This window comes from Nomascus leucogenys, unplaced genomic scaffold (genome assembly GCF_006542625.1).
Source record: "Nomascus leucogenys isolate Asia unplaced genomic scaffold, Asia_NLE_v1 Super-Scaffold_3019, whole genome shotgun sequence".
NCBI classification, from domain to species: Eukaryota; Metazoa; Chordata; class Mammalia; order Primates; family Hylobatidae; genus Nomascus; species Nomascus leucogenys.
In genome coordinates, this window is record NW_022095789.1 from 300,823 (window position 1) to 326,783 (window position 25,961).

At 50.4% G+C, this 25,961-nt stretch overlaps 2 protein-coding genes across 2 annotated transcripts in view; both read left to right on the forward strand.

Annotated features, from left to right (window-relative positions):
• The first annotated feature begins 4,836 nt into the window (after window positions 1–4,836).
• LMAN2 (lectin, mannose binding 2) lies at window positions 4,837–25,908 on the forward strand. The gene is made up of 8 exons (XM_030808488.1): window positions 4,837–5,175; window positions 5,336–5,454; window positions 19,070–19,187; window positions 19,897–19,976; window positions 20,158–20,319; window positions 20,432–20,546; window positions 23,099–23,218; window positions 25,226–25,908. Exons 1-8 carry the CDS (start codon window positions 4,980–4,982, stop codon window positions 25,384–25,386), a joined length of 1,071 nt encoding a protein of 356 aa, XP_030664348.1. The 5' UTR covers window positions 4,837–4,979; the 3' UTR covers window positions 25,387–25,908.
• MXD3 (MAX dimerization protein 3) overlaps window positions 20,189–25,961 on the forward strand; it is a 28,336-nt gene continuing 22,563 nt past the window's right edge. Inside the window, exons 1-3 of the mRNA XM_030808493.1 lie at window positions 20,189–20,319; window positions 20,432–20,546; window positions 23,099–23,218. The gene's annotated coding sequence lies outside the window, so the exon portion shown is untranslated. The remainder of the gene's footprint in view (window positions 20,320–20,431; window positions 20,547–23,098; window positions 23,219–25,961) is intronic.

Below are 25,961 nucleotides of genomic sequence, written 5' to 3' on the forward strand. Positions count from 1 at the left end.
TTTTCTTTTCTTTTCTTTTCTTTTCTTTCTTTCTTTCTTTCTTTCTTTCTTTCTTTCTTTCTTTCTCTCTCTCTCTTTCTTTCTCTCTCTCTTTCTTTCTTTCTTTCTAAGACACGGTCTTACTCTGTTACTCACCCAGGCTGGAGTATAGTGGCAGGATCTAGGCTCACTGCAGCCTTGACATCCTGGGCTCAAGTAATCCTCCCACCTCAGCCTTCCAAGTAGCTGGGACCACAGGTGCATGTCAACGTGACTGCATAGTTTTTTTTTTGTAGAGATGACTCCTATGTTGCCCAGGCTGGTCTCAAACTCCTGGGCTCAAGCAATCCACCCACCTCAGCCTCCCAAAATGCTGGGATTACAAGTGTGAGCCATCGTGCCCAGCCTCAGCTAGTCTTTCTGTAGGGACAAGGTGATACCCACTTCTCCATATTCTACCCTCTGCCCCACTGCCCCCTTCTAGGGCTGTGACCTGAACTCCTCAGTGGCAGAAACTGAATAGCTCTTCACCACAAATCCATGTCCTTTTTCCCTGGGCACATGGCTAACTTTACTCTCTCAGGTTCCTTTGCAGTCAGATGTGGACATGTGACTACTTCCTGCCAATTGAAAATGTGTGGGATGACACGTGTCATTCTTGAGCCAAGGCTTTGAAGAAGTAAGTGTGTGCCCTCCACCCTCCCTCTTTCTCCTTCAGCTGGATGGATAGAGAAGATGAGGAGGCCCAGGGGATTGTGGAACCATAAGAAGGAAAAAGCAGGGTCTGTGTATCAGTGCCTGAAGGCAAGCCACCCATCAACCTGGAAACCAGCTTCAGACCGTTATGTGAGCGGGAATCTTTTCTTGGTCATATATTTTTAATTCGCTTTTTTATTATTAAAGTCACACATTCTGGTCACGCACGGTGGCTCATACCTGTAATCCCAGTACTTTGGGAGGCGGATCACTTGAGGCTGGGAGTTCAAGACTAGTGTAGTGGGCCTCCTGATAGATGCACAAACCTTGTAAAAATAGTTAAAAAAAGAATCATCAAAAAATTTTTCAGGTCATTATATACATTAGGGCCTATTTGTTATAGCAGCTAGCACTGCCCTAGTTAATATACTTCTTCTCCCAGCACTGCCTCACCTCTCTCCAGACACCTTACTTCAGGCCACACAGACAGAGAGATTCAATCAGACTTGACGTGTGAAAGGGGTTGGGGGGGGTTGCTTTTGGGCCTGGACCATTGCCAATGGTGGTCTTAATAAGGTGTGTGACTGTTTCAATGTGCCTATGGGGGTTGTAGGGTATGTGATATGGGTGAAGACTTCCTGTCTGCTGTGCCATGGATCTGGGCCGTTTCCTAGGTGGCTTTACAGTCCTAGTCCTCACAACCACTTTGTGAGTGGTGCTTATTATTCCCATTTCATAGATCAGGAAACTGAGGCTCAGAGAGAAGTGAGTTGCCCAAGGCTATACATCCTCTTAGAGATCCACTAAGCTGTGAGTGTGCTTGGGGTGCCTGGAGCTGGGCTTTGGCCACCACAGATGCCCACAGCTCATCTTCTTCCTGCCAAAGGACAGTCACAGGCTCTGCCTGGGACCCCCTTTGAAGTTCGTACTCTCCTACAGAGTTACCTCTTCCCACCTCTCCACCATGGATGCCAGTTCTAGCTCTGACCACATCTTCACCACAGCTAGCCCTGGCTCTTCCCATCTCTTAGCCCTTATCTAGTCTTCTCCATGCCATGAGAGTGGTGGAGTACCTCCACCCACAGAGCACCATCCTCAACTTCTCCCTTCCTGGCTGCCCACAGGGCATCAGTTCCCGATTTAGTCTCTGGCTGGGACTTCTGATCCTTCTTCTCTGTGAAGACCTCCTTGGCTTAGGCCTCACCCTCTCTCCCCCGATCATGATGAATTCAGTCTCCCTATTATCCCCCCTCCAATCTCTTCTCCTCACCATAGCTAGAGGGATCCACATTGGTCACTCCCATGCTTAGAAATATCCCATTGAGTTCTGGGAAAAGGCCATGTTCCTTAGCTGAGAATTGAAGGCCCTTTGAGTTTTGGCTTCAGCTCCCCGCCAGGCCCCAACTCCAACTTCTCAGCCATTCCAAACTGCTTGTATTTCATCTGCTCTCACACATCCCTCCCTAGATTGCAGCTCCTCTTCTCTCTGCTGAGAATGCCTTTACCTTTCCCGGAAAACTCCTACTCATTCTTCATGACCCAATTCCAGGTTCTAGAACAAATATTCATTCTTTCACCAATTACTTATTAATCACCTCCTATGTGACAAGCAGTATTCTAGATGCCAGGGATTCAGTAGTGACCATAGCTGACAAAAATCCCAGTCCCCATGGAGGTCCCATGGAATGTGCATGTTTTTGTTTGTATGGGTACAGATAAATCTCTGGAAAGGGACACCCCTTGCGAGGGGAGTGGCAGAAGACTTTTGTTGTGTCTTTTTTTTTTTTTTTGAGATGGAGTTTCACTCTTGTTGCCCAGGCTGGAGTGCAATGGCGCAATTTTGGCTCACTGCAACCTCCGCTTCCTGGGTTCGAGTAATTCTCCTGCCTCAGCCCCCTGAGTAGCTGGGATTATAGGCCCCCGCCACTATGGCCGGCTAATTTTTTGTATTTTTACTAGAGACAGGGTTTCACAATGTTGGCCAGGGTAGTCTCGAACTCCTGACCTCAAGTGATCCACCTGCCTTGGCCTCCCAAAGTGCTGGGATTACAGGTGTGAGCCACCATGCCCGGCTTGTTGTGTCTTGTATGTCTGTTCTCTGTCTCCATACACACCACAAGAATGTGTAACTTTTTTGAGACAGAGTCTTACTCTGTCACTCAGGCTGGAGTGCAGTGGCAAGATCTTGGCTCACTGCAACCTCCACCTCCCATGTTCAAGTGATGCTTGTACCTCAGCCTCCTGAGTAGCTGGGATTACAAGCATGCACCACCACACCCAGCTAATTTTTTGCAGAGACAGGGTTTTGCTATGTTGGCCAGGCTAGTCTCGAACTCCCAGCCTGAAGTGATCCGCCCACCTCGGCCTCCCAAAGTACTGGGATTACAGGTGTGAGCCACCGTGCCTGACCAGAATGTGTGACTTTAATAATAAAAAAGCGAATTAAAAATATATGACCAAGAAAAGATTCAGCACTCAATCCTGAATAAGTCCATTCATTCAAGAGGGCAGTTTCTAAAAGGAGCAAGCAACCAACATCCCTCCCTTTGATCTATAACAGGAGTCATTGATTCAAATGTCTGGAGGAGCCAGGCAAGTGCTGTAAATGAGTGGCCAGGTGGGGACCAGCTTAGAGGAGGAAGGCATTGGTGGAGGGGCAGTCCCATTCAGCTCCAGCCTATTGTTCTGTTGTGGGAATGTGTGCCTAGATATTTTGCTTCTTTTTTGGGGGGGGCGGGGGGGGGTAAAAAACCGGAAGTCTGGATTTCTTTTCTTCTTCTTCTTTTTTTTTTTTTTTGTAGAGACGGAGTCTTGCTCTATTGCCCCGGCTGGAATGCAATGGCGTGATCTCTGCTCACTGCAACCTCTGCCTCCCGGGTTCAAGCAATTCTCCTGCCTCACCCTCCCGAGTAGCTGGGACTACAGGTGCCCACCACCACGCCGTTAATTTCTTTCGTATTTTAGTGGAGACGGAGTTTCACCGTGTTGCCCAGGCTGGTCTGAAACTCCTGAGCTCAGGTAATCTGCCCGCCTCGGCCTCCCAAAGTGCTAGGATTACAGGCCTGAACCACTGTGCTCAGCCGGAAGTCTGGATTTCTGATGTGAATGTACATATTCCGACTTTTTTTTTTTTTTTTTTTTTGAGATGGAGTCTCGCTCTGTCGCCCAGGCTGGTGTGCAGTGGTGCGATCTCGGCTCACTGCAAGCTCCGCCTCCCGGGTTCAAGCCATTCTCCTGTCTCAGCCTCCCGAGTAGCTGGGACTACAGACACCTGCAACCACGCCCGGCTAATTTTTTGTATTTTTTAGTAGTGACGGGGTTTCACCGTGCTAGCCAGGATGGTCTCGATCTCCCGATCTCGTGATCCGCTGGCCTCAGCTTCCCAAAATGCTGGGATTACAGGCGTGAGCCACCGCGCCCAGCCTCTATATTCTGACTTTAAAATACTGGTAGTTAAGCCATTTATTAGAATATTAGCAGGTAAAACAGAGCTCTATTCAGCTGCAGGCCACCAGTTTTCGACCTCTGATTCACAGCTTTCCTGGGCCTTCCATGGACGCTACTTGCTGTACCAGGCACTGCGCTCTTTTGCATAGGGATGAGTTCCAGTCATCACTGGGGTCCCAGGCCAGGATCTGTGTCTGTTCCTCTTGCTTCAACCCGACTAGGCCTGAGGAGTTGAGGGTAGTGGAAGCCCTCAAATAACTGGGAGTCTCCAAAGGCTCGAAGCTGGGGCGCCTGACGGCAGGCACGGCTTAAAGGCTTGCCCAGGGCCACCCGGGGAGGACAAGGGTTGGAATTCGGGACTCCGCCTTCAATTCAGAGCTCCTTTCTCCAAGACTAGAAAAGGTTATTCCAGAGACGAGACTTGCGGCTAGAAGCCCAAAACGTCCTAGTCTTCGCGAATCTGCCCCATTAGAGCGACCGACAAAAACTACAAATTCCAGCATGCCCCGAGTCGCGGACGGCCCTCTCGCTCCCGCCGGCTCCAACCATCTCTCTGCTCCTCATTGGCTCGCAAGCCTAACGTGCTGTTCCGTGACTGGTTACAGCTCTTGTCGCTCGAAAGAACCCATTGCTGGGGCTGGCCGGCGTGTGCCTAGGAGCCTCTAAGGAGATGGAACTGCACTCAACCAGGATGAGAGGCTGCCCGGCCAATGCAGCTGCTGCCCCGTCTGCTGCGGAGGCTTTGCTTTTTGACTCCCTGGCGACACTAAAGTTGAAGAGCTTCCGGCCGGAGGCCATTAGATGGGACACCCGGAAGGCGGAAGTTCTAGGGCGGAAGTGGCCGAGAGGAGAGGAGAATGGCGGCGGAAGGCTGGATTTCGCGTTGGGGCTGGGGCCGGCGGTGCCTGGGAAGGCCTGGGCTTCCCGGCCCCGGCCCTGGCCCCACTACACCTCTCTTTCTTGTTTTGTTGTTGGGGTCTGTGACTGCGGATATAACTGACGGCAACAGTGAACATCTCAAGCGGGAGCATTCGCTCATTAAGCCCTACCAAGGTGAAGCCCTTGGGGCGGGAATGAGTGAAGGGTGAGGGCGAGGCTGAACAGGGCTGGGGGAAGGCGTACGCTTTCTCCTGAGCAGAGCACCTCTGTGGGTTTCCTGCCTCTGGTGAGGCCAGTCCTGGCGTGGCCTCTTAGCACCTGTCTCTTCCCACAGGGGTCGGTTCCAGCTCTATGCCCCTCTGGGACTTCCAGGGCAGCACTATGCTCACGAGCCAGTACGTACGTCTGACCCCTGACGAGCGCAGCAAAGAGGGCTCTATCTGGAACCACCAGGTGAGTGGTTCTCAAGAGGATAGGCGTACTGTTCGGTTTGGCTGCTGATCCCTGCCTCCCGAGCAGCTGAGACCCGAGCTTGGTTTATAGGTTTGCACCTCCGTCCCTGGCCTTTTCCTCGTCTTGGTCACACCCACCAATAATAAGAGGCAATGGGTATTGGGTACTTACTATGTGTCAGGAGCTGCGCTTGACACTTTACATCCTCCTCACTTTAAAAGCCATGCGAGATGAGTAATGTTATTTCCATTTTACCCACTGAGAAGCTAAGACTCAGGTTTGAAAGTGCCTTACCCAAAGTTACATAGCCAGAAAGTAGTGGAACTGTCAGGCTGTCTGACTCGAACCCCCTCAATAGTGGGAAGAACCGAGCGAACGGGCTCTTCATTGGGTGTTCTGCTGTGTGCTAGGCACTGACCTTGCCATGCCTTATTGCATTTAATTTTCAAACAAGCTGTTGGAAATAGATGGCTTTCATGACTATACAAAGATAACACAGCTGGCAAATGGCATCAACAGTATTTAAACTCTGACATGTCTGATCTCTAAGCCCAGCAGTTCACTCGATGTACTTGACTCTTTTCACCTGGATAGTGGAGGAACCCCTTAGAACCCTTTTTCCAATGCTTGGTTGAGGGTCTTGTCATCAGTAGTGTGGAGGGACTGGACCTGTGGGCAGTTTTAATGTCTGTGACCTTTGCCTCAGAGTTTGTAGTATGTAGTATGTGAGCAGTGGCCAATGACAGCTGCCACACAGACTCCACACTGAGGCAGTCAAGGTGAGGAAAAAGGGGAAAGAAGAATAATTTGGGGCTGGGTTACAGCTTGGAGCAGGACCTGCTCCTGACCCAGCTTGCCTGATCTCAACCCTTCCCATGGCTTAAGCTGTTGGCCAGTGTTCTGGTTTTCTCCATCACCCTGCTTTCTGGTCCCTGCTGGTTGACTTTCTTGTTTAGTTCTGGGAACCCACACTGTCCTTGTGTTGCCTGATCTGCCTGTGCCCTCAGCTCCTCCTCTCCTTCCTGCCCCGAGCCTCCACACTGCTGTTAGTGGCATCTGGGGATGCTTTCTTCAGCTTTCACTCTGATCCTCAGAGCGTGGAGTCCCCTGTGAAGGGGTAAGCATGCATTATGTCTGCACAATCTGGCCCCTGGTGCATCTCCAGTCATTCTCTCTGTTAATTTTGTTCCAGCCTCCCTGGCTGCCTTCTTGCCTCAGGACCTTTGCACCTGTTGTTCCCTCTGTCTGGGACACCGCCTCCTGGCTCCTCATGCCTGCTTGGTTCCTTCTCATCTGTTAAGTCTCAATTCAAGTGCCACCCACGCAGACATCTCTTCATTAACCAGCCTATCTCCCCCGAGTCACATTCTGTCACATTATTCTGTCTTAGGGCTTTCAGATATTTTAAAGAAATGATAATGCAACCTTATATTTTTCATGGAAATGAGTTCAGTATAGCATTATTATTATTTTTTTAAAGCAAGGTGCAAATAGTGCTGGAACTGTAGAAATCAGGATTAGCCACAAGTAATAGACACATCTAAGACAGTGGCTTAAATTTTGGTTGTAGATAGCTGATGGTTGGCACCATCAGTGGCTTGAGGATATCACAGGACTGAGAGGCTTCTGCACTTGGCTTCATCGAATTTTCAGTCTGGAGTACAGTTATTTTGCCTTCCTTCCTCCACCTTTCTATTTGGCTCTGCTGATATTCCTGAAACATTTGGAGTGCTTCCTATAAATTCCGGAAAGGAATTGCTTGGAAATCAGAATTTTCTGTTCAGTGTTTCCCAAGAACTGCCTCTTCCTTTCATGAGCTGGAGAGATGCTTCCTAAACTTTTCCCTTTTTTATCTCCTTCATTCACTCCATCCGGGAGAGGCATGCACTCAGGCGAACATTCCCTGAACACCTGCTGTCTTCCGAGCAGCCATAAAATAGCTCCTGCTGTGGTGCGGGGGTGGGGTGGTCTAGATGAAGGAGTGGCTCAGAGGTGACTAGAACTCTTAAGTACCTGGTGGCTGCAGCATAGGACCTGGGGAGGCTGCTCAGGCCCTGTCCTTTTGGGGGTCTTGTGCGGAGGCTGCGGCAGTGGTCTTTAAGCTTTTTTTGCTGTTGTAGCAACCTTTTTAAAAGTTGGTAACAAAAATTGTTTGTCATTAGGTTTAAGTATTCGCAAAGGATGACAGCATATTTTAAATATTGACATTTTAAAATAAAACTGTTCAGTATTTTAAGCATTCAGTGGAATCTAAATATTGCAATTTGATATCCCCCCCCCCTTTTTTTTTTTTTTTGAGATGGAGTCTTGTTCTGTCACCCAGGCTGGAGGGCAGTGGCGCAGTCTCGGCTCACTGCAACTTCCACCTCCCTGGTTCAAGTGATTCTCCTGCCTCAGCCCCCTGAGTAGCTGGAATTACAGGTGTGCACCACCACGCCCAGCTAGTTTTTGTATTTTTAGTGGAGGGTTTTTTTTTTTTTTTTGAGACCGAGTCATGCTCTGTCGCCCAGGCTGGAATGCAGTGGTGCGATCTCAGCTCACTGCAACCTCCATCTCACGAGTTCAAGTGATTCTTCTGCCTCAGCCTCCCCAGTAGCTGGGATTACAGGCGCGCACTGCCATGTCCAGCTAATTTTTTGTATTTTTAGTAGAGATGAGGTTTTGCCATGTTTGCAAGGCCAGTCTCCAACTCCTGGCCTCAAGTGATCTGCCCACCTCCACCTCCCAAAGTGCTAGGATTACAGGTGTGAGCCACTGTGCCTAGCTAGTATGTCAGTTTTTTAATTGAACTTGTATTTTCATTTCCACGCAGAATACTATCCTAATGCAATATATTTAATGCTTGAAAATGTTATTCATTAGCCTACCATATTCTTCTACGAGTAAAAGAAATATAATAATTTAAACTTTTTAATTTTGTTGAGACTGTGAAACTTAATATTTTATTTGAGATTATTATAATTATCTGTACACACTTGATAAAAGTAAATGCATTACACAGTTTTTGAATAGTTGTTATACAAAAGTAAACATTTTTTGAAACATGAGATCTCAGTAGGATGTCACCCCCCCCCCACCCCCGTCTGGATGGGTACTACTGTCAGAATAAGACAAGTTCAGTACCACTTCTACTTTTTGTTTTTATGTACATGAATTCTGAGAAACTGTTCTCTTAAATAGTAGATGGAGATGGGGTTATTTTTAAAATTTTAAATTTCTGTTAGAGATGGGATCTTACTATGTTGCCCAGTCTTACCTTGAACTCTTGGACTCAAAACAGTCTTCCCACCTCAGCCTCTGAGTATCTGGGACACAGGTGCTCACCACCACTGTGCCTGGCACAGAGGGAGCTTTGGTAGAGCAGCATCACTGAATACTTTGATCTTCTTTTGGTTTATAAACCCAACGTCATGCAGTGATCTTTTATCAAAACTTTTGATGATGTTTCAGCTGACTGTTGATTACATCTGCATTCCGTTTCATTGCAAGCGGAGATGTGGAAACTGCTTAACTGTAAAATAGCCTCTTCTTGCCAGGTGATTCTGATGTAGTTGGCCTGGTGCAGGACCAAGGCATTAAGCTTTCTGAGTTCCCCAGGTGGGTTTGCTGTGGGTTAAGAACTGTGGTCATGTCATGTTTGTCCCCAAAAGCACCTTTTGAATCATTTCCAGCCTGTGCCTTGCCTGCTTAAGATCCTCCAGAGGCCTTCTATTGTCTGCATCGTAGTACGTCTCTACTAATCTGCAGTTTTAATCTGGGGTCATGGAGACTTTCTAAGGCCTGTGTAGTCCTGGAGGAGTCAGTTTCCAGGTCCTCCACTGTCTCGTGCTCATTCCTGAAACCAGCCTCCCCATGAACATGCTGGGAATGGGTGTGTGGGTTTTCCTTTCCCACCTCCCTCACTCGGTTGCCCTTCTGCTCTGAGGTCAGCCTCGCAGCAGCCTGGTCTTTCTTCAGGGTGTTGTCCCCAGGTGCAGGAAACTCCTGGGCACCAAAGAGACCATTTGAAATCTGGTTTCTGGGCTGACTTTTGTACATGTGAGATATATTTTTTTAAAGTTTTCAAATATATGAGGGCTATTTTAGTTGTCTTTTAAAATTGTTTATTATTGTTAGATAGCTGATGGAATTGCATCATGGTCAGATTTTTTGGACGCGTTCTGTTTGTGCTTATGAATGCGGATTCTCTACTTGTTGACTACAGTGTGCCACGTAGGTTCTTTAGGTCAGACTTGCTTTCTGAGCTTCCCAGGTGGGTCTGCCGTGCAGCCAGGGTTAAGACTGAGTTCAGATCTTCTCTAGCTTTCCCCACGTTTTTGTCTGCTCGCTTTTCTAAGTTACTAAGAGAGCTTTGTTAAAAATTTCTGTGTATGGCTGGGCAAGGTGACGTGCCTGTAAGTCTTAGCTACTGGGGAGGCTGAGGCAGGAGGATTGCTTGAGTCAAGGAGTTCAAAACCAGCCCAGGTAACATAGTAAGACCCCATCTCAAAAAAAAAAGTGTTAAAAAAATTTCTGTATATGGATTTGTCTGCATCTTTGTAGTTCTGTCAGTTTCTGTTTTATATGTTTTGAGGCCAAATTAGGTACATACAAAAACTTAGATTTATTATATCTGTAGGTAAATGGAGAACCCCTTTTTACATTTTGTTATGGGTATAGCTATAGAAGCTTGCTTTTTTTTTTTTAAAAAACAACAACAACAACCGGTAATCAATTTATTAAAATAGTCAACTTTAAATATGTGCAATGGTGACTTCCACCTCAACTCCTGGCTCAATACTGATGGAAGTAATCTGCTTAATCTCAGGAGGACTGTGCAGGTCAGTGAGCCGCTTGTGGATTCTCATCTGGAAACGATGCGTTAGATGTGTGTTAGAACCTTCACAAAGAGTTTTTCTTGTGGTGATTCTCGAAGCCTTGGTAGCATTCCAGCTGGTCCTTTCACTTCAAGATTCTTTCCTTTGCTCCTCTGATCAAGTCAGCACATCCCTTTTCTGGGGATTTTACATTGCAGCTCATTAAAGTGATTCAGATTCAGTGAATTGTCACCTCTGGTTCCACAGGTTTTCTTCCGGTATCTTTAAAGCCATGGGTAGGCCGGGTGCTGTGGCTCACGCCTGTAATCCCAGCACTTTGGAAGGCCAGAGCAGGCAGATTACCTGAGGTCAGGAGTTCGAGACTGTCCTGGCCAACATGGTGAAACCTTGTCTCTATTAAAAATACAAAAATTAGCTGGGTGTGGTGGTGGGCGCTTGTAATCCCAGTTACTCCGGAGGCTGAGACAGGAGAATTGCTCGAACCTGGGAGGCAGAAGTAGTGGTGAGCTGAGATTATGCCACTGCACTCCAGCCTGGGCGACAGAGCGAGACTGTCTCAAAATAAATAAATAAATAAATAAATAAAGGTATGTCATGGCTGCTGCGAGGCTTCCTGACCAACTTGTTCCTCAGCCAGAGCAAACAGTGGTGAGGCAGGAGCAGGCGGACCACAGCTCTGCACCACTGTGACCATGTCTTCCTCAAGGAGCAGAAGCTTGCTTTTGGTTAGTGTTGCATGATACATTTTTTCTGTCCTTTTACTTTTTCCCATCTCTTTATGTTTCAGCGTTTTCTCTTATAAATGGTATATCACTAGGCTTCAGGGCTGTTATTTTTATTGTTGTAAATGCATATAACATAAAATTTACCATAGTAACCCCTTTTACCTTTAAATCCATTAATTTATGAAACTATTTTCTTCAGTAGGCTACACATTGATGTTGAAACAGTGGCTTTTTTTTTTCTTTTTAGACAGGGTCTTAATCCGTCACCTAGGCTGGAATGCAATGGTGTGATCACGGCTCACTGCAGCCTCGGTCTCCTGGGCGTGATCCTCCCACCTCAGCCTCCTGAGTAGCTGGGACTACAGGCGTGCACCACCATGCCTGGCTAATTTTTTTTTGTTTTTTTGGTAGAAGTAGGGTTTCACCATGTTACCTAGGCTGGTCGTGAACTCTGGGCTCAAGCAGTCCACCCACCTTGGCCTCCCAGAGTGCTGGGATTACAGGCATGAGCCACTGTGCCCAGCCTAACAATGGCATTTAAAAGATGTAATGGCTATCCAAAAAAATGTTTCGACTGTTCCACTTATGCATCTGCACATGCAAGAAAATTTCTCAAATATTTCTTTTTTTTTTTGAGACAGGGTCTCACTCTGTTGCCCAGGCTGGAGTGCAGTGGCGCAATCTCAGCTCACCACAACCTCTGCCTCCCGGGTTCAAGTGATTCTCCTGCCTCACCCGCCCTAGTAGCTGGGACTATAGGCACCCGCCACTGCACCTGGCTAATTTTTGTATTTTTAGTAGGACGAGGTTTCATCATGTTGGCCTGGCTTGGTCTTGAGCTCCTGACCTCAGGTGATCCGCCTGCCGCAGCCTCCCAAAGCGCTGGGATTACAGGTGTGAGCCACCACATCCAGCCAAATTTCTCAAATATTTTTCTATTGTGATAAAACGTATGTAACACAGGCTGGGCGCGGTGGCTCACGCCTATAATCCCAGCACTTTGGGAGGCCGAGGTAGGTCGACGAGGTCAGGAGATCAAGACCATCCTGGCCAACATGGTGAAACCCCGTCTCTACTAAAAATACAAAAAATTAGCTGGTCGTGGTGGCATGTGCCTGTAATCCCAGCTACTCAGGAGGCTGAGGCAGGAGAATCCCTTGAACCAGGGAGGCAGAGGTTATAGTGAGCTGAGATCATGCCACTGCACTCCAGCCTGGTGACGGAGCAAGACTCTGTCTCAAAAAAAAAAAAAAAAAAAAAAAGAGTATGTAACAAAGTGTGCCATTTTAACCAGTTTTTAAAATTAAAAAAAAATTTTTTTTTTTTTTAGAGACAGGGTCTCACTTTGTCACTGAAGCTGGAGCGCAGTGGCGCAATCCTAGCTCATTGCAGCCTCGAACTCCTGGACTCCAGTGATCCTCCTGCTTAGTGTCCTGTGTAGCTGGGATTACAAGGCATGTGCTACTGTGCCTGGCTAATTTTTTAATTTTTTATTTTTTGTAGAGCTGGGGTCTCACTATGCTGCCCTGGGCTGGTCTCGAACTCCTGGCCTTAAGCAATCCTCCTGCCTTGGCCTCCCAAAGTGCTGGGATTACAGGCGTGAGCTACTGCGCCTGGCCCATTTTAACCATTTTTAAGTGTACAGGTCAGTGGCATTAAGTGTATTCACATTGCTGTGTAGCCATCACCACCGTCCCTCTCCAGAACTCTTTCCTCATCCCAACTGAAACTCTACCCATTTAACAATCACTCCCATCCCCACAGTCCCTGGTAACCACCATTCTACCTCATCTCTGTAAATTTGACTGTTCCAGGCATCTCATATAAATGGAGGCATACAATATTTGTCTTTTTGTCTCACTTACTTTACTGAGCATGTCTTGAAGGTTCCTCCATACTGTAGTATATATCAGTACTACATTCCTTTTTGTTGCTGAGTAATATTCGTGTGTGTGTGTGTGTGTGTGTGTGTGTGTGTGTGTGTGTGTGTCTAGACCACATTCCATGTATTCATCTGTTCGTAATGGACACTTGGGTGGTTTCCATCTGTTGCCATTGTGAATAATGCTACAGTGAACATTGGTATACAAGTATCTGTTTGAATCCTACTTTCAGTTCTTTTGGGTATATACCTAGGAAGTAGAATCTCTGGATCATATGGTAATTCTATTTTTAATTTTTTGAGGACTACCAAACTGTTTTCTATAGCAACTGCACCATTTTATATTCTCACCAGCAGTGCACAAGGATTCCAATTTCTCCACATCCTTGCCAACATTTGTTATTTATTTATGTATATATGTATGTATCGAGATGAAGTCTCGCCTTGTTGCCAGGCTGGAGTGCAGTGGCATGATCTCGGCTCACTGGAACCTCTGCCTCCCGGGTTCAAGTGATTCTCCTGCCTCAGCCTCCCGAGTAGCTGGGACTACAGGCGCCCGCCACCACACCCAGCTAGTTTTTGTATTTTTAGTAGAGACAGGGTTTCACCATGTTGGCCAGGATGGTCTCCATCTCTTGACCTCGTGATCCGCCCGCCTTGGCCTACCAAAGTGCTGGGATTACAAGTGTGAGCCACCATGCCCGGCCTTATTTATTTTTAATATAATAGCCATTTCAGGCTGGGCGCGGTGGCTCATGCTTGTAATCCCAGCACTTTGGGAGGCCGAGGTGGGTGGATTGCCTGAGCTCAGGAGTTCAAAACCACCCTGGGCAACATGGTGAAACCCAGTCTGTACTAAAATACAAAAAAATTAGCTGAGCATGTTGGTGCATACCTGTAATGCCAGCTACTCGGGAGACTGAGCCAGGAGAATCGCTTGAGCCTGGGAGGCGGAGGTTGCAGTGAGCCAAGATTGTGCCACTGCACTCCAGCTTGGGTGACAGTGTGACTGTCTCAAATAATAATAATAATAATAATTTAAAAAATAATAGCCGTTCCAATGGTTGTGAAGTGGCATCTCATGGTTTTTATTTGCATTTCCCTGGTGGAAATGCAAATAAAATGCTGAGCATTTTGTTATACTTAGTGACTATTTGTATGTCTTCTCTGGAGAAATGTCTGTTCATGTCTATTGTGTGTTTTTGAATTGGATTTTTTTTGTCATTGAGTTTTAGGGTTTCTTTTTTTTTTTTTTGAGACGGAGTCTCGCTCTGTCGCCTGGGCTGGACTGCAGTGGCACCATCTCGGCTCACTGCAAGCTCTGCCTCCTGGGTTCACGCCATTCTCCTGCCTCAGCCTCCCGAGTAGCTGGGACTACAGGCACCCGCCACCATGCCCAGCTAATTTTTTGCGTTTTTAGTAGAGACGGGTTTCACTGTGTTAGCCAGGATGGTCTCGATCTCCTGGCCTGGTGATCTGCCCGCCTCGGCCTCCCAAAGTGCTGGGATTACAGGCATGAGCTACCATGCCCGGCCTAGGGTTTCTTTGTATATTCTAGATATTAATCCCTTATCAGATATGTGATTTGCAAATATTTTCTCCTATTCTGTGGGTTTTCTTTTCACTCTCTTGATCATGCTCTTTGATGTACAAAAATTTTAGTTTTGGTGAAGTACAATTTATCTTTTTTTTTTTGTCTGTGTTTTTGGTGCTATATCCAAGAAATCATTACTAAATCCAGTGTCATGAACATTTTTTCCCTAGATTTTCTTCTAAGAGTTTCTTTTTTTTTTTTTTTTGATACAGAGTCTTGCTCTGTCGCCCAGGCTGGAGTGCAGTGGCATGATCTTGGCTTACTGCAAGCTCCGCCTCCCGGGTTCGTGCCATTCTCCTGCCTCAGCCTCCCGAGTAGCTGGGACTGCAGGCCTGCGCCACCATGCCAGGCTAATTTTTTGTATTTTTTAGTAGAGACGGGGTTTCACCATGTTAGCCAGGATGGTCTTGATCTCCTGACCTGGTGATCCACCCGTCTCGGCCTCCCAAAGTGCTGGGATTACAGGCGTGAGCCACCAGGCCCAGCCTCTTCTAAGAGTTTTAAATGGTTTTTTGTTGGTTTATTGTTTTTTGAGGCAGGGTCTCATTTTGTTGCCCAGGCTGGAGTGCAGTGGCGTGAACATGGCTCACTACAGCCTTGACTTCTCCAGCTCAAGTGATCCTCCTGCCTCAGCCCCACAAGTAGCTGGGACTACAGGCATGTGCAGTCAGGCCCAGCTAATTTTCGTATTTTTTTGTAGAGACAGATTTTCACCATGTTGCCTGGGCTAGTCTTGAACTTCTGTGCCCTGGTGATCCACCTGCCTCAGCCTCCCAAAGTGTTTCAGATTACAGGTGTGAGCCACTGCAACCGGCCAGGTTTTAGCTCTTAAGTTTAGATCTCTCATCTTTATATACTTATTATTTTTTTTTATAGAGATGGAGTCTTGCTGTGTTGCCCAGGCTGGTCTTGAACTCCTTGGCTCAAGCAAACCTCCTATGATGGCCTCCCAAGGTGCTGGGACTACAGGTATGAGCTGCTGCATCTGGCCTCTTTACTTTTCAAATTAAACTTTTTATTTTGACATAATTATAAATTCACATGCAGTTGCAGGAAATAATACAGAGATCCTAGGCGCCCTTAGGTTTTGTTTTTTATTTAACATTTAGTCCATTTACATTTAATGAAATATGATACATTTGGGTTTAATCTGCTATCTTACTCTTTATATCCAAATTGCCTATTCTCTGTTCATTTTTCTCTCTAGTCTTCTTTTAGGTTAATTTTTATTATCCTATTTTTCCTCTTCTATTAGCTTGAAAGTTATATGCTCTCCTCAGTTTTAAGTGGTCACCTTAGAATTTAAAGCAGGCATTCATGTTTTACGAAAGACTAATGATAATGTATACTTTACCTTCTTCCTGGACAGTACAAGGATCCTAACACACTTTAACTCCATTTATTGTTGTCATTTGTTTTAATTATTTCTGTTTTAAGTCACACAACCCGTTGTTTTATGCAGATATTTAGATTTCACCCTTATAGTCACTGTATTTGTTGTTCTTCATTCCTTCTGGACTCTGACTTTACATCTGGATGGGGATCATTTTCTTTCTCCCTGAAGAATGAAAGCATGAGTCTGCTAATGAATTCTTTTGGTTTTTGTTTGTTTGTCTCAAAATATCTTAATTTTACCTTCATTCTTGAAGGATACATTTGCTGAGTATAGAATCCCATGCTGGCTGTTACCTTCCTGTATCTCCAAACGTATCAGTCATCTGCCTTCTTGCTCCCACTGTTTCCGTTGTGAAGCCAGGTATCAGGCTAATTATTGCTCCTTTGAGGGTCATCTCTTTTTTCTCTCTGGTTGCTTTTTCTTTAAGATTATTATTTTTTTTATGACCGGGTGCGGTGGCTCACGCCTGTAATCCCGGCACTTTGGGAGGCCGAGACGGGCGGATCACCTCAGGTCGGGAGTCGAAGACCAGCCTGACCAACATGGAGAAACCCCGTCTCTACTAAAAATACAAAAATTAGCCGAGCGTGGTGGCGGGCGTCTGTAATAATCCCAGCTACTCAGGAGGCTGAGGCAGGAGAATCGCTTGAACCTGGGAGGCAGAGGCTGCAGTGAGCCAAGATCACGCCATTGCACTCCAGCCTGTGCAACAAGAGTGAAACTCTATCTCAAAAAGAAAAAAGACAAATACTGGGCGTGGTGGCTCACGTCTGTAATCTCAGCACTTTGGGAGGCTGAGGTGGGTAGATCACAAGATCAGGAGATCGAGACCATCCTGGCTAACACGGTGAAACCCTGTCTCCACTAAAAAGACAAAAAAAATTAGCCGGGTGTGGTGGTGGGCACCTGTAGTCCCAGCTACTGGGGAGGCTGAGGCAGGAGAATGGTGTGAACCTGGGAGGCAGAGCTCGCAGTGAGCCGAGATTATGCTGCTGCACTCCAGCCTGGGCGACAGAGTGAGACTGTGATTTTTTTTTTGAGACAGAGTCTCACTCTGTTGCCCAGGCTGAAGTGCAGTGGCACAATCTCGGCTCACTGCAACCTCCACCTCCCAGATTCAAGCAGTTCTCCCGCCTCAGCCTCCCAAGTAGCTGGGATTACAGGCATGCACCACCATGCCTGGCTAATTTTTGTATTTTTAGTAGAGACGGGATTTCACCATGTTGGCCAGGCTGGTCTCAACCTCAAGTGATCCACCTGCCTCAGCCTCCCAAAGTGCTGAGACTACAGGTGTGAGCCACTGCACCCGGCCAAGATTATCTGTTTTTGAGGAGAACAATACACACTCCAGACTAACTAGATGGGGGAGGACGTGGGTTGAAAAACTACCTATTGGGTACTGTTCTCCCTGCCTGGGTGCAGTATACCCATGTAAAACCTGCACATGTAGCCCCTGTATCTAAAATAAAAGTTGAAATTGAAAAGAAAGAAAAAGTGCTTTTGTGGCACACATTCTCAGATTTGCCTGGGGCTGTACCATGGGGAAAAAATTAGAAAAAATAGTTTCATGTTAAAAAGCTATCTGTTTTTTTTTGTTGTTGTTTCCTCTATCCCTCCCTTCTTTTTTTGTGCCTAAATATGGTTTTCTTTTTAGTCATCTCCTTTGGTTTGTAGGACTTTTAAAGTTTGTGGCATGTCTTTGAATCAGTTTTAGTAAGTGCTTAGACGTCTTTAAATATTCCTTTGCCCTAATCGCTCACATCTTACCCTGGAATCCCAATTATATGAGTCTTAGCCTCTCTCACTGTTTGCTCTGTTTCTTACCCATAATTCTATATCTTCCATTCTTTTGTGCTCTCGGGGACTCGGCCCAGGTTTTGTTATCTGGGTTCCCGGTGCCCAGAGTGGGAGCGCTGAGTCTGTGGCATCAGTGAATGCATGAAGCATATTGCTCACATAGGGGTACAGTGTTTTTTATTCTTTTGTGATCACAGCGGTAATATGTTTATTATACATTATTCAAACATGGTAAACAGTCGCCATAATCCCCCTCCCAGAATTACCCATCATTAATACTGGTTCATGTTCCTTTACTGCTGTATTCATTTCTCTTCATCCTCGTCTGCATTGGACATTAATGGTCTTTTTCACAGTTGCCAGTCTGACAGGTCAACATCCTGTTTGGGTTTGCCTTTCTGATGGGTCTTTGTTTGATCACTTGCTTACATCCATCTGCAGACTTCCTGAAAGTGGATTCTTGTCACCGTGTGTGTTGACACCTTAGTTTTCACAAGCGACTTCCTGATGGGTAAGGCCAGGCTTTCTCCCTTGCCGCAGGCAGTGCCCATCCCTGCCCCAGCTCACATGGTGGTGCCCTTGAGCCCCAGAGCACGACCTTGACCAGCTCTCATCCCCAGCGCTGGTACCACACTTAGGCTGGACTGGGGAGGTGAACTGGTGAAGGGCTGGGTTTTGGAGTCAGCCAGACCTGGGCTTGAGGCCCAGCAGCACTGACCCGGCCTGATTTTCCTCACTTCGGAAGGTTGGTTAGCAGGGTGGGTATGGCAGTGGATGTGGGTGACCAGAAAGGGGCTGGTGCAATTTATGTGAAAGGCCTGCAGGCCATGGGAAGTACTGAAGGCAGAACAGAGCTCTCGGAGTCAGAAAACCCTGCATGTGAATCCAGAGAGTCCACTGAGCAGAGCTCTCGGAGTCAGAAAGCCCTGCGCGTGAATCCAGACAGCCCACTGAGCTGCTCTGGACAAGTTGTTACACCTCTGAATTTGTTTTCCTGTTAAATACGTCGCTCAAATAAGAGTCGTAACCTCTGCACAAGGTTCCAGGGCAAGAGCAGTGGATGGAGAGGAAATGGCTGGTGGGTGTGACTGGTAATGAGGGTGAACAGTGTGGCTGCCACCTCTCAGGAGCAGCCTGAGGTCTGCTGGCGGGGTCTGGGCCTCAGGCAGCCTTGGGACACTGTGGCCTCCCCCACCTTACCTGGTGCCCAGCAGTCTCTTCCCTTCACCCTGAGAACATCTAGTGGTCTGTGGTCAGTGGCACTTGTGGCCCTGTGCCAAGGAGTGCCCAGTCTTAGCTGGGGAGAGAAGAGAGGTCTGTGGGGCAGGGGCTGTGCTGGGGTTGCCTCCAGCTTGCTGGAATGCCCCGGGGAGCTCTGAGCAGCCCATTCTGCTCTCCCTCCAGCCCTGCTTCCTCAAGGACTGGGAAATGCACGTCCACTTCAAAGTCCACGGCACAGGGAAGAAGAACCTCCATGGAGACGGCATCGCCTTGTGGTACACCCGGGACCGTCTCGTGCCAGGTGGGCCGGCGCTCGCTCAGCTGGGCCCTGTGGGGGTGGGCACGGGCATGGTTGCTGGCCCCCCTAGGGAGATGGGGCGGGGCTGCCTGTGGCTCGTGGGGCCCAGCGTCTCCTCTCCTGTTAGGAAAGTGCTGCTCCCGTGTGTAAAGTCCTGCGCCTCCGGAAGGAGCCTGGCTCTGGAAGGAAGGTCACTGAGGGGAGAGGAGCAGCTGGGTCCTGCAGCTCAGCCCTACACCCTCATTGGCCTGGTTTTACCATTTTAAACAGTTATTGTTGTGAAAAAAAAAAGCCAAAACATGAAGACTGTGTGGCTGTGACTGCATGTGGCCCACAGACCCTGAGGCGTTTCCGTGGTGGCCCTTCACAGAATGTTTGCTGCCGCTGGTGTAGAGGGTGGAGCCTCCCGGCTAGGGCTGTCCTGTGGCTCACTGTTTTTTGTAGGCCAGGTACCCCCTTGACACCTGACACCTGCCTCAGTCCCCTCACAGTTCAGCCTTCAAACTTGAGTCCTCTGTGTCAGATGCCTAGACCCCCTACTTCTGAGGAGAAAGCCTCAGCTTTCTCCCTTCACGATCTCTTCTCTCTTGGTGAATGGCCAGTGGGTTGGGCTCTTTTGCCCCCACCCGTGTTGGCATTGCTTGCCTTTTTTAGGTACCCATGGGACAGCTCCCGTTTCTCCCGTTCTGAGAGCATCTCCTTATAATTCTAGGGCCTGTGTTTGGAAGCAAAGATAACTTCCACGGCTTAGCCATCTTCCTGGACACCTACCCCAATGATGAGACCACCGAGGTAGGCCCCTGCTCTCTCCTGCTGAGCAGGAAAGGAAGGACTGGGCAGTCGGCTAGAGGAGGGGGCCCTGGGACTTCCATGGTCCCGGCACAAGAGGAGCCTCCAGGGATTGGGGTGCTGGGTGCCCCTGCTCGCCCCACAGGCTGGGCCGCTTGTGGAGTAACCGGTGTCTTGGTCCCAGCGCGTGTTCCCGTACATCTCGGTGATGGTGAACAATGGCTCCCTGTCCTACGACCACAGCAAGGATGGGCGCTGGACCGAGCTGGCGGGCTGCACGGCTGACTTCCGCAACCGCGATCACGACACCTTCCTGGCTGTGCGCTACTCCCGGGGCCGTCTGACGGTGAGCAGGCTGGGTCGTGGGGGCGGCAGCTGGTGGGCCTGTGCTGGTCCCACAGAGGCTCAAGAGGGCAGGCTGCCGTCCTGCGAGGTGCTTAGCGTGCTGGGCCCTGCAGGTGATGACCGACCTGGAGGACAAGAACGAGTGGAAGAACTGCATTGACATCACGGGAGTGCGCCTGCCCACCGGCTACTACTTCGGGGCCTCCGCCGGCACCGGCGACCTGTCTGGTGAGTGGGCTGGGCCAGGCGTTGGGTCCCAGCCCTACTCACCCTGAGGGACAGGGAGCTTTCCATGCAGTTGATTGCCTGCCTTCATGTGGTTTCTGGACTCACCTGGCTATGTTCCTCCTATTCCTTTCTTCTGTAAATGGCCTGTCCGGGCCTCAGTCCTTGAACAGTCCGTTGGCAACCTTCCCCATCAACAGGAGGCAGCGGGTCAGTTAGATTTGGGCTATGTAGATTCCCAGATTTATCTCCAGCCGAGACCGCTCTGGACCTGCTCAGCCCTTGTGCCCGCAGCTGAGGCCACATCTTGCCCATCGGGATGTCAGTGGCACCTCTGCCCCCTCTATTTGCTTGCTGTCTTTCCGGACCCTTCTTTCTCTCACATGCGCCTCTGGTGCGTCAACAGTCTCTGTGGCTTTATTTTCACAGCACGTCCCACCACTTCCCACCCCTCCCTGACTACCTGGCGGCTTCAGGCCACCAGTATCTCTCACAGGAGCCTCCCAAGAGGTCCCCTCCTTCACCAGCCCCCAACAGTCTCTCCTGAGCACAGCAGCCGAGTAATCGCCTTCAGCCTGTGTGAGGCCTCCTGCTGCTCTGCTCAGAGCTCTGCAGGGGGCGCCAGGGTCTCTGTGCCAGCCCTGCCACCTCTGGCTCCTCGCTCACTGCTCCTCTTACCTACTGTGGCTTCCAGCTGCTCCCTGGATGCGCCTGTGCCCTCCTGCCCCGGCTGTTTAACCCTTGTCTCCTAGGGCCTTGCTCAGATGTTACCTCCTCAGTGTGGCCTTCCCTGATTCCCTTGTGGAACGTCGTGCCCCCTCCTGTAGTCCCCAGCCCACTCCCCATCACCTTTGCCGGCTTTATTTTTCTTCATAATATTTACCGTCTTTGAATCTACCGAGTAATTAATTTTATTGTCTCTGGCCCTCCTGCTCAATTGTAAGCTCTATAAATGGCTGTTTGGCCCAGGGCAGGTGCTCAGCGAGCACTGGGGTGCCTCTAACCTGCTCAGGCCTCACTGGTCACCAGGCCGTGGTGGCCCTTGGCTGTGGTTCTTGGTCTCTCTTTGGGGCCCTGAGCAGGTGCCAGGCCAGGGCTAGCTCCTGACCAGAACTGGCACGTGACGCGGGGACCTGACATGGGTGGTTTATCCTCAGGATGACCCATTCCAGGGCCTGTAGTCTGCCCACTGCCCAGGAGCCTCCCCTCTCAGCATGGAAGTGCTTGGGTCCACTCAGACCCCAGAACATCCATTGTTTGGGGGTTTTCCAGTCACATACCCAGCAGAGGAGAGAGGTCTAGGAAGCACCCCTCCTGCCAACCAGCTTTCATCATTTCCAGCTCGTGCCTGGCTGGTTCCCCTCCTGCCCCGGGTTGCCCGGAGCTTCATCACACTGTTTCAGCCCTTCTCTTCGGAGGGTTCTTGATAGGAGCAGAGCAGCACCAGGGCTGTGGCCGGTGGCAACTCTCACAGCTGTTGAGAGAGCCCAGCACAGAGTGGAGGAGGTGCCATGAGGGGAGCCGTGTCTGACCGCTGGTCAGGGGTCATCAGCGCCGTGCACCTTATGGGTGATGTCACCTGATGTATTTTTAGGCAGATGGCCATCTCATTCCCTTTTTACTCCACCATTGGGAGTTTGAGAACTGAAAGGATTTTTCCTAAGATACGAGCAGGAAGCAGCAGAGCCCAGATGGGAACTGGGGCCTGACTCCAGGGCTGGTCCTTGTCCCGCAGGGCCGCTCGCCGCCTCCAGGGGCTGTGCATGCTCGGCTCTCACACTTTGTCCCTGGCGGAACTCTTGCTCTCAGTAGGTCCTCCCTTGGCTCCAGAGATTCCTGCTCCCTTAAACAAGGCCTTTCCTCAGATTCCAGTCCCAGGCTGACCAGGACCCACGTGTTGGCTTTGAGCCTCAGCCTCCTCATCTCTACACTGGGGTGATCTATCAGCGTCAAGCCGGGGCTCTTCCCTGCCCGTGCCGTCCCCAGTCTCCTCGGCACAGCCGCTGACCTGCGTTACGCTCAGGCCCTTAGCTAGTTGCCAAGTTGTTCCCCTGCAGCCTGTATGTGGATCTCTGACAAGAATGTCTGGTGGCTCCTGCCTTTGGGAGCCTCAGGCTTCTCAGCCAGTCACACAGCGACTGTTGGTCCTTCCCGGGTCTGTTTTTGAGCACGTACTCTGCAGACAGGCCACCTTCTGTGTGGTGTAGACCTTCTCATGTACTTGCCATGGCAACCACACAGATGGAGATCATCACTGCTTTACACGTGAGGAAACAGCCTCAAAGAGGGCAGCAGACCCCAGGATTTAGACCGAGGTGATTCTGCTTGTAAAGGCCTTGCTGTTTTCTCTCTACTCTGCCTCCTCTCTGTTTTTTATTGCTGGTGACTGGAGGGAGCTGGGAAGAAAACAGGCCCTAGACGGGCGGGGTAGCGCTCTCCCCAGGGGCTTTGCAGGTTTACTGGCTGCAGCAGCAGCTTCCCTTTGGGGAGGGGCTTGGGCCACACGCCCTGAGGCTGGCCTGCAGGCTGTCACAGCTTTATTCTTGGTCCTACAGACAATCATGACATCATCTCCATGAAGCTATTCCAGCTGATGGTGGAGCACACGCCCGACGAGGAGAGCATCGACTGGACCAAGATCGAGCCCAGCGTCAACTTCCTCAAGTCGCCCAAAGGTGCGTGTGCACAGCCGTGCCCTGCCTGGGCCTGGGCGGCCTGACCCAGAATGGGGTGAAGCCAGCCTGGCGGGTCTCGTGGTCCAGTCGTGGTTGGTGGTTGTGGTCTGGGCTCTTGGATCAGCCCTGTCCTGGCAAGCGGCACTGGCTGGCCCTGTCCGAGCTCCTAGAGGATTGGGCTTGGGTCATGTCAGCTCTGGCAAGTTTTTGAGTAAATGAATGAGGCAGAAGAGAAGTCTGCAGAGAGTCAGTCTCTGAGGACATCCTAGCCACGTGAGTGCTGTGAGGGGTGGGCCAGCATCTTCCCTCACTAGGTGCTGGGGCAGTGACCAGCAGAGCCAGGGGGCTGGGTATGTTGGCCCACCTGTCCCTTCTGTGAGCCACCTGGAAGAAGTTGTGCTGCTGGCCAAGGGGGTGGATTCCTTAGCTAGAAGGAGAGAGAAGGCAAGACTGGAAATCGGGTTTCTACAAAACCCGAAGCCTGGGTTCTTCCCATGGCACTAATTAGCTACCCCTTTCCTCACAGAGTGAATGCTGTGGTTGGAGGAATGAGGCATCTGTGTGTGGAGAACTCCACCCTAAGAACCACAGATGCGTGCCTGGGGGTCCAGCCAGTGACGGAAGTGCACGGCACGGGCTCTGTCCTAGCCCAGCCCTGGGTCCCCATGCTGCATGGGCTACTTTGGCCGCATGTTTCTGCTTTTCAGGAGAAGCCAGGATCCAGTGTTTTATGTGACAATTCACTTTCTAAAGATTCAGATTATTTTGAAATGTTTTGGGGGCCACACAAACCTTGCTGCAACCTTTGGTCAGAGGGCTGCCAGCCGCTGGGTGTTTTCAGAGGTGGCACCTGCCTTGCCCACCCAGCATCCCGTGCAGCTGGCAAGGCAGGATGAACTCCTTTTTAGATTCAATCCATTTGTTCCTTCAGATGTGACCAAAGCTGCCCTCTGTGCCTAGCTATGGGCAGGGTGCTGGAGACACGGAGATCAGGCAGGCCCTGTCCCTGCGGCTCATTCTAGGGGCTGAGGCAGACAGGGAGGCAGAGGGAGCCGTGGGAGCCCCGAGGCTGAGTGGCTTTCTGGGGAAGCGCCATCCCTAGGGACCTCCCCGTTCAGTCAGTGGCCGCTGCTGTCGGTGTGCAGAGCAGAGGCTGGGGCGAGAGTGGTCAGCAGGCCTGCCAGTGGCAGCTTGTGCAGGAAGGGAGGATGGAGGTTGGCTTGTGGCTGGCAAGAGAGCAGCATGCACTCCGCTGAAAGGCAGGGCCTGGGCCCGAGGCCTGGGTGCGGGGACGCCTGAGGAGACTGCACAGTGTGGAGTCGCGGGGGGGCTGCAGTCAGGGAGGGAGGCAGAGTGGTAGAAACAGGGCCCAGCCAGACCCCAGCTCCTCCACCCACAGCCTGGAGAGCTTGGGAAAGTCAGTGTCTTCTCTCAGCCTGTACAAGGGAGCGCACCAGAGGGCCCCATCCCAGGATGGGCAGGACCTGTGAGAACCTTGTGTGGAGGAGAGAGGCTGTGGGCTGGGGTGGAGCGTGGGACTCAGGTCCTGGGAGACCCTCCTGGGGGGCTGCCGAGAGCATCCAGCTGTGGGCTGGGGGAGCCTGTGACCAGGGCCGCGCTGCTCCAGATAGGGTGCTCAGACCACAGCATGGGGGGTGGGGCTGGGATATGCAGCCTCCTGGGCCTCCCCTTATCCAGAGTTGGACTCAGGGGAGCCCAGGAGTCTGGTTTTAACCGGCTTCCTGCAGCAGAGGACAGCCCAGGCTTGTCGCTGGGGTCCTGGGGCCCAGTGGGCTTGGTCCTCTCTCTGCCCCGCCCTGCCCTGGGGACTGCAGAGCTGGCTGGGATGGGCTTCACCTGACCTCTGCCCCTCCCTGGTGAGAGGGGTGAGTGCGACCTGCCTGCCCACCGTGGCCGGCTGTCCTGTTCCATCCCCACTGCCCTCCTGCAGCCCCCCGATCCCCGGCCCACGCTGCCGTTTCAGCTCCCCCGTTTCTTCTCCCCCAGACAACGTGGATGACCCCACGGGGAACTTCCGCAGCGGGCCCCTGACGGGGTGGCGGGTGTTCCTGCTGCTGCTGTGCGCTCTCCTGGGCATCGTTGTCTGCGCCGTGGTGGGGGCCGTGGTGTTCCAGAAGCGGCAGGAGCGGAACAAGCGCTTCTACTGAGCGGCGCCACCGGCGGGGCCTGCCCCTGGGCCCAGGAGCCAATGTGAACTGTTTTTTTACTGGGATTATAAAAGAACAACAAGATGACCTTATTTCTTAACTGTTTCAAATAAATGATTAAAGTATTTTCATACATTTTGCTTCTTGCCCAGCAGGGACAGGTGGCAGAGCCGAGGCTTAGGGTCTGGCACCCCCACAGCTGGAGACGGAGGCTCTCCTGGGGCTGGCGTCTCGGGAGCAGGGGTCTGTGCCTAGAGCTGGGCTGCGGCCCCTGCAGGCAGCTGTTGAACACTGGAGGGTCCCCTGGACCACACTGGGGTGGGCTCCTGAGGACGTAGGGAAGTGATTTTGTTTTGTGGTGTGTGGCACGTGTGGCGATGGATAAGGCCTGAACTGGGAAACCCAGGTTTTCCTGTTCACCCTGAGCTGCTTCCTGAGACAGATGCTCAAGCGAGGCTGCAGGGCCGGTGTGGTGGGGCTGAGTGCGACCGTTTGCTAAATAAAGTGAAATACCCAACCTCAGCCGTGTGACTGTCCTGAGGGGCTTGCTTTGCCTTCTTTTCTAATGACTTCCA

Excerpts from the sequence above, each read along its gene's own strand:
- LMAN2 (XM_030808488.1), top strand. The coding sequence starts at position 4,980 with ATGGCGGCGGAAGGCTGGATTTCGCGTTGGGGCTGGGGCCGGCGGTGC. Across the intron at positions 5,176-5,335 it reads GCTCATTAAGCCCTACCAAG|GGGTCGGTTCCAGCTCTATG; the intron begins GTGAAGCCCTTG and ends CTCTTCCCACAG. Across the intron at positions 20,547-23,098 it reads CGGCACCGGCGACCTGTCTG|ACAATCATGACATCATCTCC; the intron begins GTGAGTGGGCTG and ends TTGGTCCTACAG.